The sequence below is a fragment of the Ptychodera flava genome, chromosome 20, assembly GCF_041260155.1.
Source record: "Ptychodera flava strain L36383 chromosome 20, AS_Pfla_20210202, whole genome shotgun sequence".
Taxonomy (NCBI): Eukaryota; Metazoa; Hemichordata; class Enteropneusta; family Ptychoderidae; genus Ptychodera; species Ptychodera flava.
In genome coordinates this window covers 33,026,883-33,048,828 of record NC_091947.1, presented here as the reverse complement: position 1 = coordinate 33,048,828, position 21,946 = coordinate 33,026,883, and the positions used below count along the sequence as shown (strand labels likewise).

General features: G+C 38.0%; 1 protein-coding gene and 2 long non-coding RNA genes across 3 annotated transcripts; all 3 read left to right on the top strand.

Annotated features, from left to right (window-relative positions):
• Window positions 1-4,621: 4,621 nt before the first annotated feature.
• Window positions 4,622-12,885, top strand: LOC139120711 (uncharacterized). The gene is made up of 3 exons (XR_011549137.1): window positions 4,622-4,720; window positions 8,336-8,593; window positions 12,668-12,885. It is a non-coding gene; the product is annotated as an uncharacterized lncRNA (long non-coding RNA).
• A 372-nt stretch (window positions 12,886-13,257) lies between these two features.
• On the top strand, window positions 13,258-14,450 carry LOC139120709 (uncharacterized). The gene is made up of 3 exons (XR_011549135.1): window positions 13,258-13,383; window positions 13,923-14,056; window positions 14,346-14,450. It is a non-coding gene; the product is annotated as an uncharacterized lncRNA (long non-coding RNA).
• A 505-nt stretch (window positions 14,451-14,955) lies between these two features.
• On the top strand, window positions 14,956-21,946 carry LOC139120707 (calcium-activated chloride channel regulator 2-like). Its single transcript, XM_070685244.1, has 11 exons — window positions 14,956-15,119; window positions 15,652-15,832; window positions 16,295-16,416; window positions 16,794-16,956; window positions 17,271-17,524; window positions 17,837-18,014; window positions 18,393-18,565; window positions 18,978-19,167; window positions 19,744-19,872; window positions 20,567-20,731; window positions 21,158-21,946. The coding sequence occupies exons 1-11, from the start codon at window positions 15,084-15,086 to the stop codon at window positions 21,382-21,384; spliced, it is 1,818 nt and encodes a 605-aa protein (XP_070541345.1). The 5' UTR covers window positions 14,956-15,083; the 3' UTR covers window positions 21,385-21,946.

Sequence of the window (21,946 nt, the reverse complement as noted above, 5' to 3'; positions counted from 1 at the left end):
TTGGGTCAAACGCCAAAGGTCTATCAATGGACCTTGTCTTTTCGATAGCACGAAATGATCGATCGCCGTATTTTCTGAACACTCAAATAACATGAATACGCAGTGTTTAAGGTGAAGGACTAACCCATATAGGTTAGTGCAATATCAGCCAATGGCATCGGTTTGCCAGTGGAAATGCATGAAAACATCCTTGTAATGTTGTCATTTTCTAGAAATTCTCAGGAGACTTGGAATGAAAAGTCATTTTGAGATGTAAATTGAAAAAGTGATGTCACTCTGCTAGATTTCACCATAAAATGACAATATTCTGTCTGTACAAAAAAGACCACTTCTAATCAGTGTTCGATACTTACTCGTATACTTGAAATGAACAGCACCATCAAAAATATCGTAGTAAACACTTAAATGAATATTGTTATTTGCCAATCGAGGATGTGAAAAACTATTCACTAGTGTCACATCTTTGAGATTGCACATCTTCGTTTGGCGATCAATCCACAGAAGCATGCATGAAAAGAAAGATAAGAAAGCAATTGTATCTCCTGTAGTGTATGTATGTATTTTTCACAATCGTAAACCTCTCTGTAGAAGGATATATCCCAAGGACTAAGTGAATTGCCCAGGTATTTCCTTTCGTATTTCATTTATATGGACATTTCACTCTTAAGTAATAATGATAATAATATAATTCTTAAAGTCCACTCATACGCCAAAACTGCCGTCGACGATCAACATGTGAAAGCATTTAACACGATTGGAACTAATTTGGGATAATTGGATGGTGAATTAATGTCTATTTGATCCGCAAATGTAAGCTCATCTGCTTTTCTTTTATGAGTAATTTCTAATATTGCAACATTGAGTTATAGGGCACCTAACATTTTTGAGAAATTTGAAAAATTTTAAAATCCAATTATCACAAATTAGTTCCAATCGTGTTATTTGCAATATCAAGCGTTGTTCTATTAAATTGACGTAATTTTTACGTTCGCTCTACGAAGCTGTGTATTTGGAACTTTAAAAATACTTGAATTCGGACACATGGCGTCTCGAATTGGAGCCAGACGACAAGAGTATTTAAAAATGCATTTATTGGTATCTTCACGTATTGAAGCGAATGGTGTAACTTTACGATTACGATGTCTGTAGTGGGAGGTAGATGCCTATAGGGCAACATAGTAAATGCATAGGACAACATGCTATATGCCAAGGACAATATAGTGAATGTCTGGGATGCCAAGGACAACATAGGAAATACCTAGGACAACATATTGAAATCCTAGGACAACAATGTAAAATGCTTGGGACAACATGGTGAATGCTTAGGAAAACATACTGAATGCCTAGGACGACATATCAAATGTATAGCCTCGGACAATATATTAAACGCATATGGCAACATGGTTAATGCCTAGGACAACATATTGAATGCCTAGGGCAACATGGTTAATGCCTATGTTAGTTCTAAGGACAACATGTCAATGCTTTATGTTAAATACATATCACAACATGATAATACTCGTGGCTACATGATGTTAGACCACTTAAGTCAGTCATGGCTTTCCATAATAGAGCTTGGTCCACTGTCAAACTAAGTCAGCACAGTGATGACTAAGGCAAAACACAAGGCACGGTGTAGAAATAATGCTTTGGCAGCATGCAACATCGACACTGACGACCAATATAGGAGTGATAGCGTTGGCATCAGAAACACCAGTGACAGGTGAGCTCATTCAGCCCTGCCTCTATTAGACAATGACAGGTGAGCTCATTTCAGCCCTGCCTCTATTAGACAATGACAGGTGAGCTCATTTCAGCCCTGCCTCTTTTACATGACAGGTGAGCTCATTTCAGCCCTGCCTCTATTAGACAATGACAGGTGAGCTCATTTCAGCCCTGCCTCTATTAGACAATGACAGGTGAGCTCATTTCAGCCCTGCCTCTATTAGACAATGACAGGTGAGCTCATTTCAGCCCTGCCTCTATTAGACAATGACAGGTGAGCTCATTTCAGCCCTGCCTCTATTAGACAATGACAGGTGAGCTCATTTCAGCCCTGCCTCTATTAGACAATGACAGGTGAGCTCATTTCAGCCCTGCCTCTATTAGACAATGACAGGTGAGCTCATTTCACTGCTGAAAAATTATCACAAACTTTTCACAAGTTTTCTCGGTCGCAAACTTTGAAGGAAGATTTTCCACACCACTTCATAGCCTAATAGAATAAAAGTGACATCCACAAGGATATCTCTAGATGGGCCTCCAGTCACCTGGCTTTTTCTCAGCAGCTGTGGGCCCACAGTACAATAAATTACCCACAATGCTGTTCGATTTGTACCAACGACGTTAGTTTTCTTATAACTTTTTCAGTTCTGTATAAAAGCAATAATGTGAAGTCTCACGATAATTGATTAATTATATTTATTAAAAGTACGTTGAAATCTTGTAGTAGAAATTTCAAAGAAACCATTAAATAACCATAAAAGTCACATTCTTCAGGTACTACAAATGTCACAGTTTGGGAAGCAAGTTATTACCAACTGAAGGGGTCATTCTCTGAAAATAGTTAGCATGTAAATTTCTTTTGTCTTTTCTATTTGGAAAAAATCAATATCCTTTTGTTTCATAAAACAGGTGCAACTAGTCTCCCCTACTGTCCATCACTTTTTTCTGTATGGCTGAGGACACGATCAGTGGAAAATTTACAAAAATCCTTTCTCTTCTCTCAATCAAGCACAATTTTCTTAATCCTTTAAAATGGGAATTGAGAAGAAAGGTGTTTTTAAAAGTACGTTCTCAGAATTTTTACAAGTGGCCCAGGAATTTGTCTACACATGGGAGACACGGTAGACTTCACAGGGGAATCTACATTGGTACAAATCGTGATGTATTGTGGGAAATCTCTAGTACTGTGGGCACAAGGCGTTCACCCCACGATCGACGCAACAGCCTACCATTTAGCGCGACGGCCTGCTGATGTTTAGTTCTTCAGTTTATTATATGTTTTGATACTTATATGCCCACAGACTTAGAGCAAGTCTAGGAATTCGCTAAATAGCAGTAAAATATGCTTTGCCACATTCACGCTATACAACTGCAGTAAGTTAACCGAAAATAGGAGTTAAATCAGTAAAGGTCACAACAGAGACCATTTATTTGGCAAAAAGCATAAAAATAAACGACGTTGCCAAGTCTTGATGGCTGAGCAATATCTTCGACGTAAGCGGCTTTTAAGACCATTTACTTCCTTAGAGTAGGCTGTGAGACTCGAACATGACAGTCACAGACAAGATGAATTCGGAATCTTCGTTCGCCATTATAAAAAAGCGCATACTATAGCTAGAGGAAACTCTGTAGGTTGTGCCATTTTGTATGTATGCCAGTCTGGTAAAAATAATGGTATGGTACCGAATACTGCTCAAAACTAAGGTCGGTAGGTTGGGTTTTTTGCCAATATTTTTGTATTCCTTAATTCTACCATATAGGACACAGAGTGGGGAAAACACGGATGCCGTCCCTCTGCGATTTATTAGAAAGTCCGCTTTTTATAAAGAGCAGCCAGAAAGCGGCAAAAGGATATTTCTCATCTCAATGATAGCATTTGCTAAATGATGTCGTTTACTCATTATTGACATCACTGGCTCTCATGTTTTGTTTGTACGGTGCAAAAATGAATAGATCTCAATGCAGCTCTCGCGGATTTGTATTTTCTCGCCAAATTTCAAATGCTTTTTGTATTTTATTCACCTCTGAGTTTACGTATGGCGTTAAGAAGTTTAGGATCGACTGGTAAAAAATAGGGCAGGTTTGGTAACCTAAGCAACACGATCTTTTTGCCTCAGCCTTCCATTCGCGAATCGATCGCCCGACAGTTATTGGTACTGCTTGTTCTGTGTACAGAAGATGGCGGAAAATAAACCTAGAAAATATCAGTCTTCAAAATAAGCTATTCTTTACAAACTTAAGCGTAGATCTGCCATGCATGCGTGATATGGAGGTCGGAATTTTTATCATGTGAGGAGTGATATCACCACCTTAGATCAGATTTTTGCAATGGATGACGGCGTGAAAGTGGTGTAAAGTGATTGATCAAAATTGCAGTCCTGGACTTAATGATATTCAATCTGATTACCTGTATGTAACATGATTGTTTTCGCATGCTGTGCAAATTTTATAAAGTAATTGTGTATGAATATTTTATGAATGTGTCTGTAGGATAATTTATACGTTGATTTTAAATTCACTTTCATTTTTGAAAAGAAGCTATACTGGTTACGTAGAATTAAAGAATAGAGCAAAATGGTTGTCATCAAACGTCTAACATTAACATACAGTATGTAGACTTCGCAATCTGTTTAATACCGCGCGTCCTTTTTATTCAGGAGTAAAAACATTTAAGTTTGAGGTATCTCTCTACTGTCTTGCTGTCTGACTTACTGCGGTTCCTTTAACTGAACCGAGATGTGATCTCCTCGAGGTGGCGTCTAACCTACTGAATGTCAACTGGCTTTTGTATACGGTTGTAGAGTTCTCCACAGCTGGTTGAAGTTGCCATTGACAACAAGAATACCTATTGAAGGAGTTGCAGTATACAAGGACCTCACTACGTTCTGTGCGATTAGAGAGAAGAGAACTGTACTGAGAGCGTGCCAAGTTTTCGACTAATACCGTATTCCTGGCATCGCATATTCTTGACAGTTACCTTGGATACTCAAGGCAGGTACGTTTCTTGTTGTTGATGTTATTAGAAACATTTTATCTGTTTCTCAATGTTACCTGGAGAACTCTTGCGTGCCCCATCTACACAATACGCATGCATCTTGCTATGGAGAAAGTCCTTTTAACTCCTTTCCACTTTTACAGTGAGATAAAGACCAAGTGAAAGTAATAAACATGAAAGTCAAGCATATTTCCATGTGTTGTTACAAGTTTCAGTGAGTTGGATATTCTGGGTGAGATGATTTGGTCGCATTGTGGTCAATGACTATCAAACAGACATCAAATTCGAATGCGAGACTTAATTGAGGGTATTATGCATAAATTCTTGCAGTAGAAATGCAAAGGACAAACCGTCGAAGTTAAATGTTGAATTAGCTTGAAAATTGCTAGTCTGAATACATGCTTGTTTGCAACTGAGGCCACGATGAACCGGGGGGGGGGGAGTTTGAATAGACACACGTTTCAACAAACTTTTCATTAGGTCTCATTCATGGAAATGAAATAATACCACAACAATGTGAAAGTTGAAAAAAGCATTTGCCTGTCATTCTTTTATCTGCGTAAAGCGTTACTCATTGCAACTTTGCAAATGATATACAAGAAATTTCCTCCTCGTCACTCAACCGATTTATCCGAGACAGTGCGATGGTGGATAAAAACTCTAAACACACATACTACAGCAGTTGTAGTGTGATCCGATACTGTACTTAGTTGTATAGAAATATTCACAGTGCGGGTGACTTTCCGACCGGTTTGTACAGTATGAGGTTTCAATCGATCGCCAAACATGTCTAGGTATGGAAGGGACCAAGATGTAGTCGATGAAAAATGCCAATAGGGATGATTGATCGCAGAGTGGTACATAGAAGCAACAAAAAGCAGAGAGTTAGAGAAGAATAAAAGTGAGAGAGACAGCTGGCAAAGAGACGTGGTCAGCAAGACAGAGGCTGAATGAAGTTGGCAGACGGGGAGAATTAAACAGAAAGATAGAGAATGAGAGGTCCCGAGAGGTTTAGGAAATGTCAGTTGTCGGATTTAGCTAAGGAAGGATACAACTTAAATGTCTAAAAGTGTGGCTGCATCCATCCATACATTGTAAGAGGAACCAATCTCGATAAACATGTTTTCACGAGAGAAACATAATGAGTGAGTTTTACTTCAATGGTGTTGCCATTACATTAGAAACGTAATTTATGAGCTAAAAGCTACACAGTCTATTGAGTCGACAGTGTTGTATATATACCGACAGATGGCAACCCTCTGTTTTGTAGTTGCATTGCTCGCTGAGACTATAGAGCTGACTCATTTTTACAGCGACCATTGAAATATATTGAAAGAGACTCGAAGGTGATAACCGCAGTGTATGTACTTTCCAATTTCGTACCCCGCTTTTGTCACCTTTCGAAATAACAAATGTCCAAACTATAAAACTGATGTTAATTTTGTCATTTCTTCACTAAGCTGAAAATCAAGGTATTTTACTTAATCTAACATTTTGCACCATCATGTACGTAACACACCCCAAAAACTATATCACCAGGACGACAATCTTGTCATCAGACTTTATAAAATGTCCACACAAACAAACAAACAAACAAACAAACAAGCAAACAAGCAAACAAGCAAACAAACAAACAAACAAACAACAAAAACAAGACAATCTGTTTCCATACTGTGTTGAAGCACTTCCCGATACTGTATGCAGTATTGGAGACAATTTCCCGCTGGATAGGTAAATGTTTGGTCGGGCAGGTCAACATTAAATACCTGCCCGATGGACTGGTGGAAATAAAATATGATTTTGGGTTTGATGTGATGAAAGTTATTGTGTACTGGATATGAAGTATGTGATGACATGGTAATTAGGGCAGGTACGAATGACGTCGGGCAGGCGACTTTTCAAAGTCTACTGCCCGATGGTATTTCTGTATATTTCCTACACTCTTTTGATACCACTGTTTGAATTTTGAAATACACGCATTGCAAGCGTTAACCATTATTCTGTGGCGTCTGATTTCTTTCACCTCTTGTCACGTCATTTTAATTCTCTGCCTATTAACGAACCAGGCAGTATAATTGGTTCGACGTAGCTTTATAATTCGCTATCAAATATGATATGAGCATGGGAGAAGCGAAAGATAAGCCGAAGAGAAGGTCAGACATGACGATGAATCATTGAAGCCACTTAAAGATTTGTTTGTTACAAACTCTCAAGCAGTGGAGCATATTTATGTACTGCCCAAAGAGTACGAGACACGCGAAATGTTAAACGGAAATATCGTCAAATACGATGTAACTCTCTTTTACCTCGAACTGCTGTTTGTTATTTGATTTCATCAATTATGTCGTTGACTGACCACGTAGTGCGATTATATTAGAGAATTATTCAACAGTTATAAAACTGCAAGATCCTACTTTCTATCTGATATCGATACCATGTACTTTCACTGAGAGGCAGATTTTAATGAAATAATTTAGTATGCTGAACTTATGCGACTTGGCGGTCGCTAACCAGTAGATTTCTATCGTATGTTCACTAGCCCAGGGGTAGCTGACTCACGATTAAAGTATAGTGAGTTCGAGACACTAGCAAGGTGTTGTGCCCTTGAGCCTAGGCACTTTATTGATCGCCGCTCCTCGGTAGGAGATATTCTGTAGTTATATACATCATCCTGGAAATTCTCTTCTGGCCCGTTTGATGGCGTATGTAAAATATCAACATCCTTTGTTTGGACAATTAAGATGCAACCAGATTTCCAACATTCCAGCAAAATATTTCAGATGATTTTGAGTGATACTTTTTTCAAAATTTCACATAATTGCAACCCCTTCGCGCGTAAATGATTATTTTTAATTTCAAGACCATAAAGTACAAAATTCAGAAAGGTATGAGGAACATCAACATGTTTGCCAATTGAATCTAGTGTCCTGTGTAGTGACGAGATTCCCACACTTCGATGATTGATTTCTACGTTTACCAGTCAGATTGAATCAGTTGATATTTCGTTTACTGCATCTATGTGTGCGTATGTTGCTCGAGGCTGCGCTAGTACCCCTCCAGCTGCAACGCCGACACTACAACCAAGATCGGCCACGCAGACAGGTCTGTGAGTTCGCAGCTTGTAAACGTCTTACATATATGTTAGAGGCAAGGTAATGCCATAGTCATTCAAAATGCGCGACACACTCACATATATTCCTTTCAATATCGTGTTAAAGTTTATAACCCTGGACACGTGAACAAAGAAACAGGTTACTGATGCACATGCGCATTCAATTTTCAACCGGTGGTGCTCACTCAGATATATTCATCCGCGCAACAAGAAATGTGCCGTGTACTAGCTTCGATTTCAAAATAATATGACAACAAATGGTATGGAAAAATGCAGAGTATGCTTTCTGTAAATGACATTTGTATTCTAAAACAACAGTTTGCGAGGAAACGTTTGATATAAGCTTCCTCTCGTGGCGCATATTGATGGAAATCCCAAAGCCGTGCGTAATGCAATTATCTCAATTGATATTTATCACAGATAGCATGCGAAGAAATCTGTATTTTTCAAAACAATCTGGCTTGAGCTCTTCCTGTTCACAATTTCTCTGTGTTTTAATGAAGGTCTTGGAGCTAAGTCATGTGGTCTAAGATTGACAAAGTCTGCCTGCTGTCTGTTATGGTTTTATTGTTCGGTATTAACCCTGGAGTCCATTGCTGCTTGCGTTCCAAAGGATCACGACAGCAAATATCCCTCGTTAACAACGGATATACGGGAATTCTTATCGGGATAGAAGAAAATGTGGCCGAAAATCCAGACCTGATTGAGAAAATCAAAGAGGTGTTTATCGCTGGATCAGCTGATCTTTACACAGCTACACGGTAACATTTATCCTTCTGTTGAATTTATCCTTCTATCGAATGATTGAATAACGTTGCACACAGTACACAATTCACTGTGCTGATTCCATTGCATTTTCAGGTCAACTATTTTATATGGAAATCACAGAAAGACCAGTCATGTAAAAACGACACCTCATTACATTCTGTTACAGATTTTGTTGTTATAGAAGTAACCTCCTCTGGCAATTTCACATTAATTTTCAGCAAATTTTAAAGATAGATTCCGAACGTTAAAATAACAAGGAATGTACAGTACGTTTTCCGCCAGACATTTTTGTTTGGAAATGTAACGAGGTGTTGTAAATTAGTTTTGTTAATTATGTGCAATATCAATATTTTATACGTTATTTAGAGGCTGTATTTTATTTTATTTTATTTATTTTATTACACGTTATTTACGGAAGGTAGCCTGGTAAGCTTCAGTAAAGATGCTTATCTTCCCCAGGGCCCTCAATTGAACATACAAACTGATACAGAGCAGACCTACATGAAACATGACAATCAAAGCTTGCACAGAAATAAAAGGTGGCCAGGAGTGAACCAGCACACAAGAGATAAATGAATGCACACACTAAAAGACACAACAGTTCGACAAGGAAATAAAATTCAAAACACAAAAATTATTCCCAAAAGCTTTAAGGTAAGTTGTAAAATCACTCAATGAGTTACTGGATCTTTTATTTAAATCAACATTATTCCACAGATTGGCACTATTTACAGTAAATCCTCTTCGATAAAAATCCTTATTTGTTAGAGGAACCACCAACAATTTTTGCATCTGAGATCTCGTAACTCTTTTGTGATCAATTTCGGTAAAAATACTTGTCACATATTGCGGCGCAGGATTATTTAAGCATTTTAAAAACCATACAAATATTCTTATAAACTATTCTATGCGAAAATCGCTATATATACATTGTTTTAAATATATCCTCGGTCGAAGCATTAAACCTTGCATCACACATCACTCTGATAGCACGTTTCCGAATCTCATGCAACCCTTTCATAAACGGTGATGCACTCCATAAATAACAACAGTAATCCAAGTGTGATAAAATACAGCTATTATAAAAAGTTTTCGTGTATTCATAGGTAAAAGCTGTCTTATTCTCTTGAGCAAAGCAATATTACTATTTACTTTTTAAAAATCATGTCACAGTGCTGTTTCAATGTCAGGTTTTCATCGGCAAATGTACCAAGAATCTTGTCACAGTGTACTGCTTGCAATTCCGTTTCGCCAAGTTTACAGTCTAAAGTTTGTTTATTCAATGTCTACTTTTTTGTTGCGTCGTTACAATCATTGTCTTCGTCTTGTCGCAATTAATGGCCATTCTATTATTCTTACACCAATAAAGAACATTATTTAAGTCAGAGTTAAAGGCGATAGCTGAATAATACACTAAAAGCGATCTGCCGGGCTTTAAGTCACAAATCAATTTGCAATTGATTGTGACCTAATCTACTTTATTTTCGAGATCCTGCCGGACCCTGATTAGTAAATCCGTGTGCACCATGACAGTCTGCGCTCTCTCTGGCTGTCAAAATTAATGCTTGTTATTTACAACTGCCGCGACTAGCCGACTCTTGCTATCTTAAATTAAGTGGTAGACTGTTAAATCTTTGGAAAGGTGGAAATATGGAAAAGAAAATTTGCTGGAAGTTTGTTGCAAATCCTTGAAAAAAGCATACACATATATTAAAAATGTCAAATCGCGACACACGAGAGTGCACACAGGTATTTTCAACAATCCTTCAAAGCTGTAATGGTCACTTCCTAATGGTACACTGGATCTCATATATATCGAACCCTCACATCTAAATTTTCAGCTTTACTAAACAATAATTAACAATTTTAAGACTTTACTCTTTCATTACGAGGACCGAGAATTATATTAATGTCCGACCAGTGGGAAGAGATACTATGATGGAGATCGCATACGTTTACATGCAGTCATGTCCCTTTTAATCTACCTCCCTTTATTTTCGTTTAAAATGAGAACCCCAGTTTGAAAAAAATCAAAAGCTGGTAACATGAAATCCATAGCTCTTACCCAGCCGGTTCAATATCTCTTCAACTTTTGGTTTGCGAACTGATCCAAATTGTCCACTTTGCGAAGATAAAAGATTCGTTATTAGCTTTGATTTCCAGAAGAACGACGTGACCTATTCATTCTGATAAAGTAAATACTCAGATTGCTTTGCTTTTCATCAATTATCCTCGTAAAAGTTCCATTTTATCAATAAACGGTTCCTATAACAATCATTACGTTGACAGCAAAGATGGCTATTTATCTTGCTGTATGGAATAAAATGAATAACCAGCTGCTAGTAGACCCTACAGAAATCTTCAAAAAACACGATTGGAACCAATTGGGATAATATTGGATTGTGAAGTAATAATCTACAAATGTAACCCCATCTGCTTTTCGTTTTAAGTTAAACACGTGTTTTTATGAGTAATTTGTAATATTGCAATATTCAGCTATAGGGCACCTAACATTTTGAGAAATTTGAAAAATATTAAGATCCAATTATTCCAAATTATTTCCAATCGTGTTAAAACCAGAATTCGTTCAAGAATTTTCTTTGAACAGTAACACCAAAGGCTCGAACATAATTTAGTTGCATTTACATCACATGGATTTGTCATTTTCATCACCGAGAATATCGAATGGTTTTCAATTTCTGATTTTTTGGCATCGACTTATTATTAATTCTGCTCACAATCTTTGGTTTTCTGACATCATAATTTTACTTTGTTTCGTCCGTGTTTAATGAAAACAGGATAAATTTTATGTAACTCTGCCCCGCAATTTTGACATTATGTAGTTTGAATAGTCGTTTTTTATCGTTTCCTCCCTGAATTTGGCTTATAATGAATAATTGGAGTCCAGCTTATGTGCTTAAAGATACACACACATTCTTTACTTTCTTGATGATAGATCTGATATGTTCATATAAATTTTATAAAGTTCGGATATTCCTGAACTTGTGTATTCTGAAAACGAGGTGAGAGAAAACAAATCTGTTCAACTGGCTCGACCGACCCGGATTTGGTCCATTTCATAAGTGCTTTTTTTCACAAAATCTTCACACATGTAATTTGCACCCATGCTGTAGCTTTAGTCGGTAATGGCAGTACGCCGCCAACGGCAATACCTATAGGTTAGCATTAACATAGGAACCACTCCTTTTATTGGCCGAGCGGTTTTGACAACGATGTCTTTGCTAGGTGACTGAGTACCATACGTTGTGAGTTCCAATCCGATCGAGCATTTACTGAATTCAACATGGCTTCTGCAAAACTTCAGTTGTACTTTTCTGTGACGGTTATTGAAAATTGACGTCGCGGTCAATTCCTTGAAAATCGTAGGATCCTATATCAATAAATGACATGGGTGATGTATTTGAGAAAGGTATTGGAATTCGTAAGATGCTGAAAAATTCAAGAAGGTTTGGTGGCAGTGATGAACTATGCAAATTTGTGAACAGTGCAGCATGCTCATCTTAGCATGCATATGAAAGGACTGGATGAAAACATAGTCGAACGTCAAAATACAATAATGACAAGCAAATCAAATACATATCTGCGACACACTTGTAGTGAAACACTGATATTTTAAAATTCATACTCTGATTCATTCATATCGATGTTTGTCTGACAGAATTGAAGGAACAAATAGTAATATGAAGGCATATCCACATGTTAAGTCTATTTGGTACATGGTACTATTAACGCGAGGATATAATCAGTACAAAGTTCATTTTGTGAAGTAACCATGAAAAACAAAGAAAAAATTGAAAGAAAACATTATTAAATACTTACCTACCTATTCAAGTTTGAAAAAATCCTACCCTTTGAACGGAATTTTCTTTTTATTCGCCTGAATTGAAATTATAAATTATTGAAATTAACAATCTACAGTGTAGTCGTAAACGAGTTATCGTTAAAATTAATTAGAAAGATTATTCATTTTCAGCTTATAATTAGAATAAACAGCTAATAGAAATATAATGTATCACATTTTCCGTAAATTTCACATTTCGTTAAAGAAATCGTGCGTACTTTAAAGAAATCACTATCTTGGTTCCGAAAAGTTGGTCTGACTCACCAAGCTACGATCCATTGACCTCGGAAAGATATGACAAGAGTAATATCATCATTGCAGAAGGTAACAAAGGACTTGGTAATACACCCTATGTAGCCGGTGTACCGGAATGTGGGGTCAGCGGCAAATTCATGCATCTAACGCCACAGTACATAATGGATCCATCTGTGCAACGTCTATACGGAACCGCCCGGAGAGGTAGGTACCCCTTACAGTGTAGAAATGACAATGTAATATGACCTTATCCGGGCAGCCCAAATCTGTCAGACATGAGCAGCGGAAGAAGATAGAAGAAGGTATTAACCATAATATCAACAAATAACAAAGAAGATGTTTCGGAGCAATAGCCGTATCAATATCATAGAAATAATGTCAGCCCAATATCCGAAGGAGTTTGCTATTGAAACTCTTTTTGTAGATTTATAGTCAAAATCTGTTGTCGCATGTTTTGGACAATGCTACCACCCACCTATTCATCTTTCGCTACTTGAGTAGTTTGTAATAAGCGTTACTCTATTCCTGTGTTTTAGTTGGTCGTGCACGAGTGGGGTCACCTTCGTTACGGTGTTTACGACGAGTATCCAACAGAATGGGACCCAATATATTATACATCAAGCAGTGGAAGCGTCGAGGCAACTCGTTGTTCACTGGCTATCCAAGGTAGGTGTTCAATGCAACATGAAACATTAATCTTTGTCAGTAAACAATTATTTAAACTGTAGAAATATCAAAGGGTTTGCTTTCTTTTTTTCTACTGCAAACAGCAGGTTTAGACCGACTGATGATACGGATGCTTAAGATAATTCGGGTTTTGCGGACCGAGGTCGTACGATGGAAAGGCAAGATCATGCAAAGGCCCGTTTGCCATACAACTGATGTCTGCAAAACCCGTATCAGGGTCGTAAAGGTTTTATCATATACCTTAAAGAATGATAAATACGTAGTTGAAATTATATTCAGCATAGTTTTTCTAATATCGCGCTGGTAGTAACCAGAATGAAGGAAGGTAAGAAATGCAAACGATGGCCCCTAGTTAGACACAGTGTGCTGACACTGGCGCACTGCTGTTTGTAGTAAAACTTTGTTAATACAAAAGTAGATCCGGAATTGGACGCGTGTACTCAAATGTGGGCACCGAGCCAAAGAATCTGGCTAGATTTTTGATAATCATTTGTGAAACATGATCCGTCTTTATTTAGGAACATGGTCCCCCAAGTGCCAGGTGCAGAATGGTGTACCGACAAAGGGTGAAGAAGACGGTTGTCGCTTTGCCGATTCTTGGCAAACTGGGGGATACAGCGCTTCCATCATGTACAAACAGTTTTTACCCTACGTGAGTTTATAAGCTCGCTGAAATATTTCATTATTGTAATCGATTTCGAATCCCTCAGCTTTCACTTACATATAAAACAACTTCAAAATGAAATACTATATTTTCGTAGGAGTAAGGTTTTCTTATTGACTTTAATTGATAGTTGTACTCTGAAAAAATAACGTCGTACGAAGACGTGCACGCATGGTATATTTTATAGAGAAAAAACAGTTTTCTAGGGTCAATGTTCGAATGGGACACCAAATCCCTTTCTGTCCTTCCTGACACGACATTTGATGTTCTTCAACAGATGATGCACTTTTGTGACAGCGAGAATAATGCGCAATCGTCTGGCATGGTTCACAACTACGAGGCACCTACCCAACAAAACGTCCAATGCAACTATAAGAGTGTTTGGGAGTCAAGTCTTACATGCTCAAGTTGAAAACGTTCGATCAGAAATTATCAGGGCAAAACGTTGTTAAACATTCGAAACCTTGTCATGGTTTGGGTAGCCAGTCACCCTATGTTCTCAACATAAGCAGATAGCAATGAGAATACAACATGAACTAACTTCTTTAACTTTATGATTTCAGAGTGACTTTCATAACTAACACGATTGGAACTAATTTGGGATAATTGGATCTTTATATTTTTCAAATTTCTCAAAAGTGTTAGGTGCCCTGTAGCTGAATGTTGCAATATTACAAATTCCTCATAAAAACAAGTGTGTAACTTAAAAGGAAAGCATATAGCTACATTTGCAGATTAAATCGACATTACTTCACCATCCAATTATCCCAATTAGTTCCAATCATGTTAACTGTACTTCACTTAAGCTAACTAACAAGAGATATACCCCGTCTATTTCGAGTCAATTTCCCAATGATTCATATCTTTATTTATAATGCTGCAGGTTCTGAACGACCATGCAGATTTTAAGGATGGCGCCAACCCACCACGCACAGTAACATCAACTGAGCCGACATTCAAGGTTGTTAAACGTAAAAACAAGAGAACGGTTCTTGTCCTTGATATATCTGGGAGCATGGCAGATTTTGGACGAATCGATAGACTCAGACAGGTTTGCTTATTATTGCCATTCAACAACAACAACAACAACAACAGCAGCAGCAGCAACAACAACAACAGCAGCAGCGCAACAACAAGAACAAGAACAACAACAACAACAACAACAACAACAACAACAACAACAACAACATCACACAACACAACAACAACAACAAAAATAACAACAACAACAACAACAACAACAACAACAACGACTACCACCACCACTACCACCACCACCATACTACTACTACTACTACTACTACTACTACTACTACTACTACTACTACTACTACTACTACTACTACTACTACTACTACTACTACTACTACTACTACGACGACGACGACGACGACGACGATGATGATGATGATGATGATGATTATTGTGGTATTGATAGTGGTAGTGGTGGCGGTAATAATTATTTGGTGATTTTGGTGTTGGTGATAAGGATGATAATGATGACGAATGTTTTATCTTTTTAGTTGTTGTTAACATCAATGAAATACATTGGCTTTATTTGTGTGTTATTCATAATATTGCAGGCTGTCGTCAACTACATAAACAACGACGTCCAGGATGGTGAATACCTCGGTATGGTGGTTTTCAACGATGACGCTGATATTAAGTCGCCATTGGTGGAAATGAACGACGCACAGAGGGCGTCCATGTTGCTACTGGTCCCAAGTCCCGGAGATGTTGGCGGGGCGACGAGCATAGGGGCGGGTGAGTGGCACCGTCTCTGATGTAGTATTACTATGTGAGCAATACGTGGTAATTCCTACTTTGTTGTGTTTTGCCAAAAGTGTTAGGATCGGTCGATATGTTTGGGGTGAATGGTCTAGGATACTTACAGAAAAACAGATTGAATAAATAGAATTTCGGAAAAGGTGTGAAGATAGTCTTTTATGAATCTACGATTTCCAGGGTAGCTAAAAACAATCAATCGACCAATCGATTGATAAATTTGACTTGCGAGCAAGGAAATACTTTCGGCATAATCAAGTACAAAAGTAAATAAATATATATTTTGAAAATATACTCGTACTCGCGCGACCACCCCTCCATTCAAGCGTCCAAGGAAGTGTCTTCTAAAATGTAAAAAGGCAGACAATTAAAAACTTCAGTAAAGTAAGAGACATTTGTGACAGCTCTAAACACGTTATAATTTAAAATTCATCCAAAAAGGAATACTGAAAGGTGTAGATGTTCTTGAAGACAATGGTCAAAATCCTGCCGGCGGAATCTTGTTAGTCATTACTGACGGCGAAGAAAACAGGAGCCCCTTCATCGCTGACGTACATCCAACGGTAGGTCATGTGATACACATTTTTATCAAGATTTAGTCCATCTATTCAGCATTTTTACTGAGTGATGCCTAAAGCGATCCTACAAGGTAGCGAACAATCACCTGACAGAGTGCAAGTTCATATTGAATGGCAAAACTGCAATTACCTGTATATAATGTTTACTATTGCAGCGGATATACAGCGGGTTTGAAGTAGTATTCGTAAATGTGCATGTTGCACTTGTCCAGGATCACTCCGTGCAATTCAAATACAGTTTAAAACGCACGTTAGATTCTAGACTGTAATAGTGGTTGACATATCAACGAAGTGAGGCAAGTGACAGTAATTTTTTCATTTGCTGTAAAACTTGATATCATTATAAGATCTTTACCTTTCAGGTGCTTCCAAAGTTGATAACAATCGACACCATAGCTATCGAAAATGAGGCATCAGTTAGCCTGGAAAGTTTGTCTTCTACGTCTGATGGAATGTCGTTTTTCTATACGGAAGGTTCAAACGCTCTCAACGAAGCATTTGCCACAAGCGCCCAAAGAGACCAAGGTGTGTGCAGCTGTTTCTTTCTTGTGTTCGTTTTCAAATGAGAATAGTATTTGAGTTTGTCACCAATTTTTTTCTTCTTCTGCATTCCTACACTGTCAAAATTGAAATCTGCATATATTGCCGATGTGTTATATCTTACTCAGTGCAACAAGTATGAGCAGCAGCAATTGTGTCCTTTAAGCACCATACCCCTCCTATCATCACGAGAAATCCTTTTGATCTGGGACGTACTTTAGTGACAGGAATTGCATTAAATCGGAGCGAAAATAGATAAATATGGTAATACTATCGTAACAAAGATATGTTTATTGCAGAAATATCCTCGTTGCCGATCACTTTGTACAGCAATAGTCTGACAGTACACTCCAGCGACAATTTGGTATTTTACATTGACTCCACTATTGGCGACAAAACCAAGATAGTTGTTGATTATATAGATAACTTCAACACACCCATAGAACTCACGTTAGAATTGCCGGATGGGAGCTTCATAACGAAAAATAGTCCAGCGTATACATTAGACAGTACGTTTAAAATAGTGACGATCCAAATACCCGGCCTGGCACAGGTAAGTGCAAGAAATAATAGTAGTTTTCATAAATCATTGACTACAGACACTGCGCATCGGACGCTTATTGGGCTTTTGTTACTGCGAGTGTTCATGATGAAAAATAATGGGAACAAGTATCAGTGCATGAGCTGAGCGTCGCTTGAAAAGTCCCAAGTGAATCAAGTAGAGAAGGCGTTGGAACAGAGCCCTAAGAGGATGAAGAAGCCTTTCTTGTTCTAATGGCCAACATGGATCTATAATTATACATGTTTCTTCGTTAATAGTGCAGTTACTTATCCGCTGTTCTGTCATAATTTTGCTATCTTCGAGGTTGGCAAATACAACTTGGTCATAAACAATCCCAGCTGGTCCTCGAACGAGGTTACAGTTACCGTCCAATCAAGAAGTAGTGCGGCGGATGAATATCCAATCATGGCGGTGTCAGAATGGAGCGTGCAGAGTACTTCTCCGCCACAGGCCGCCATCCTCAATGTCGCTGTCACTCGGGGTAAAGAGAACACCAAAAAAAAAAAGACGAATGAAATTCATCCAATATTAGAGACTTGAATGGAAGATAGTATGCGAACAGATTTCGAACGAATGTTTGCGATGTATTACCGTGACGTAGTTCTACTTTTGGCTTGATAAGTAGACCGTCAGCCATCCTTAGTCCATCAGAATATTATGTCGAGCAATACAATGTCTGAATGTCTTCGAGTATAGGTGCAGGCGACAGGCACGAAAATGGTTAGAAAAGGAGGAAAGTCAGGCACGTACGAGCATCGGTTTGCAACAAATTTAGTCTCAAATTTCGACACAAATTTAGTCAACAAATAGAATGATTACGTACTTCAAGTTCTGATACGTGTAATATTGCATCATTTAGGTTTTACTCCTGTTATCGGCGCCGTGGTTGTAGCGACCATAGAAAGACCAGCAGGTGGTCCTTTGACGTACACACTTCGCGATAACGGAGCAGGTGCAGATGTAACCAAGGAAGATGGGATTTATTCCATGTACTTCACAGATTTCGTTGCGATTGGCAGATACAGCGCCAAGGTGGGACAAACAGATGGTTCTCTTCGATTAAGGCAATTCCATATTCCACTATTGCTTGTGTTTATTGATATTTACTGTCTCTATGATGTTAGTCTTTTCTTCTGCTTTTTAAAGTTATGTCCAGTCAATCAATTTGTTTTAAGACAAAGCTTATAAAATACCTGCTAAATTAAAATTTCATCAGAAAATGCATGAACTACAATACATATCGTTAAAGGTGGCTAAAAAATCGTGTCAAATTTACTGTCACTGGGGCTTCTCATCGGTCACCTGGACCAATTGCAAACCGGACACAATATCAAAACACTTTAGCTGCCTATGCTATTTCAGGTGTATCTGTATGAATTCGCGCACGCGCATTCATCTACACATTCCTTTAACAAATTGCATGCTTATTTCATGCACAATGAAGGTCAAAGTAGAAAACGACGGGGAATCAACCGTTGTGAGTCCAAGCAAGATAACTGGGTTCGGACCAGCGATAGATCCAAACGTTGACAGCGGTGACGAAGACGATACAGTACCGGAAGATGTCTCAACAGGGTCTTTTCAAAGAATAGCGACTGGAGGAAGCCTTACATGTGAAGGATCTGCTTGTACATGTAAAGTTCTTTTTGAAACGTTATCATTTTTAGCGAATTGATATTAATGAAATTTATACTTAGAAAGTTAAATGCAAATAGATTTTCAAACATCTACAGTGCTGGTAATTGTAGCGCTCCAAGAGACAGGGGATACAGCCATAAACTATTTATGAAATTTGCAATTGCAGCACATGTATACTCTATGTATATTTCACGATGGATTATCAATGTTGTTAAATCATCAAATTTACGAAAATTCAGAGACAGGAAAAAGGCATAAATTCCGTGAATTTTTGGTACGATACCAAATAGTGATCGTTATTTTGCCAGCAATGGAATGTAAAGCCTGCGGTGAATCGAACGGTTCACTTTTGATGATGCTGGCTGTTAATCAATGTTGTTAAATCATCAAATTTACGAAAATTCAGAGACAGGAAAAAGGCATAAATTCCGTGAATTTTTGGTACGATACCAAATAGTGATCGTTATTTTGCCAGCAATGGAATGTAAAGCCTGCGGTGAATCGAACGGTTCACTTTTGATGATGCTGGCGTTCGGATCGATTTACAAATATGACTGTTTTATGGTATACAGATGCCGCGTATAGAGACTTCTACCCGCCAGCAAGAATTGACGATTTGAGTGTTCTCAGGAAGGATTCCGACAAAGGTCACGTGACTTTTCAGTTCACAGCACCAGGTGATGATCTTGATCAAGGAAATGGTGAGTTAAATAAATATATTCTGACGTAGAGACGAGTCCTAGCCAATCAGGCACGGCAATTTTAAGGCACTTGAGTAGATGAGCGAATCCCATTCTTTTCATGTACCGGTCTAAGGGACTGTATCCAGCAACATTATTATTAACATTTCGTTCTTGTAACGATCACAGTTTAAGTCTTTGGGTACTCCTACAGCATGTGAAAATACGCAGCATTATGTGGAGATGCTTTCTTTTTATTACAAAGCATGTTATCATGTTTAATAGGGGTGAAGCATTACATCTTGGATTTCTCTTTCGGATTTCTCTTACGTTTCCTTCCAAGTTTCCACTTTGTCTTCGGTCGACGTTCATGTTAATCCCCTCAAGAGGCATGGTTGTGATGTTTATTTGAGTGTTTTATCTAGGTTGCTTTTCTCCATTTTTGACTAACCCGTCCAAGATGCACTGGTGGAATACTTCCGTGTGTTATTTTTGTCGACAATGACATTGGGTCGACATATTGTTAGTGGTATAATGGTAAAGGTTATTAAAATGCGATTCGACCGAGAGTTTTCATTTACCGTTCGATACTATTCTTCTTACTAAGTGAATAGGCTCTTTCGGATGAATCTCAATATGAAAAGTTATCTACAAACTCCAAAGCCGTTTACTCGATGACAAATTTTATTCTGTTCATTTTTCTTAATCATTGAAGCGACCAGCTATGAATTCAGGGTATATCAGAATTTCACAACGATGTTGCGTGAGCTAAATAAGACTGACATTGTGGATCGCGGGATGGTCATCGAAGGTGATCTTTTGGCGCCAAAACCGGCCGGTCAGACTGAACAGTTTACCATCGAGATAAAGGCCAAAACAGGTGAGAAGTGTTTGGTTAAGCGATGCTGATGTGACAATGTAATTATAATACGGGAATTGGCTTGTACTAGATATCTTTAAAGCAACATGACGACCAGAGAGTGCTCGAATCTCCAAATATGAATATTTTGATGACAGGATATCTCTAGCTACAGTACGACTTTTATCTCTAAAATTTGTTCAGAACATTTCAAATTATACTTGTGTCAATCTTTTCGTCGTGTTGTTTCCCATTACAACAGCATCTGCCTTTGTTTTTATCTGCATTGCCTTCTCAATATCACAGTCTCCATCGATCTGTCTGCCAATTTGTCTGTGTGTGTCAGCCTGTCTACTATCTATGGTCTATCCGACTGCAAGTTTCTTCTTAATTTAAATAGCACTTTCATATGTTTTAGAGAACCCCACTGGTCTTGTTTCTCCGTAGATTCGACTGTATATGTGTTTTCTTTGGCTGCCACCGATGACTATGGTAACACTTCACCGCAATCGAACATCGTGACGGTGTCTCTCGATCCTAATTCTGGCATACCTGTCGTCGCAATTGTAATAATTGTCCTTGTGGTATTTGCCATTATGACAGTGTCTTGTGTTATCGTTTACCTGAAATGCAAAAATAATCCCCAAGTAGCAGCCGGAACTGTCGTAGCGTAATGGACTAGTCCACTTTTTACATAGGGAATGCGTTTACAATGTTTGTCGTCAGTATTATAAAAAAAATCATAATTTACCTAACTTTAGATACACTCAGACAAGCGTTGAAGATTTCCATCCTGTAGACCATGAACTCTTACTCCACAGTCAATTATCATACTACAAGTGACAGTCGTTAATTCTAAAATATTATAAACGTAAGGAGAATGACGGTTTTAAGTTCTTAAATAATTCATGACATAAATGCGATTGATTTCTAGAATTTAGAGAATTTATCCGTCCATTTTCCAGTAGCATTTGTTGATATAGTTCTAAGCTTTAAGCTTCACAATTTTCTTTCGAAGATAAACATTTCTTGATATGATCATGTATTCAACGAAAATAACGATTGGAAGTACACTGACATTCCATGACATAAGTGCAATTTTGATTCTTCGTGCAAGTGTTAGTCGAAAGAATTGGCCAAACACGTAATTTTATTTATTTTATTTTGCTGTGATGTAATGCCATCGTGTAAATTTGTGAAAACTGTACATTACTGTACATTACTTATTTTATCCAT

Bases quoted from the DNA above. Each gene is read 5' to 3' on its own strand.
- LOC139120707 (XM_070685244.1), top strand. From the start codon at position 15,084: ATGGCAGATTTTGGACGAATCGATAGACTCAGACAG. The intron at 17,525-17,836 runs GTAAGTGCAAGA...GCTATCTTCGAG, and splicing joins AAATACCCGGCCTGGCACAG to GTTGGCAAATACAACTTGGT. The intron at 20,732-21,157 runs GTGAGAAGTGTT...GTTTCTCCGTAG, and splicing joins CGAGATAAAGGCCAAAACAG to ATTCGACTGTATATGTGTTT.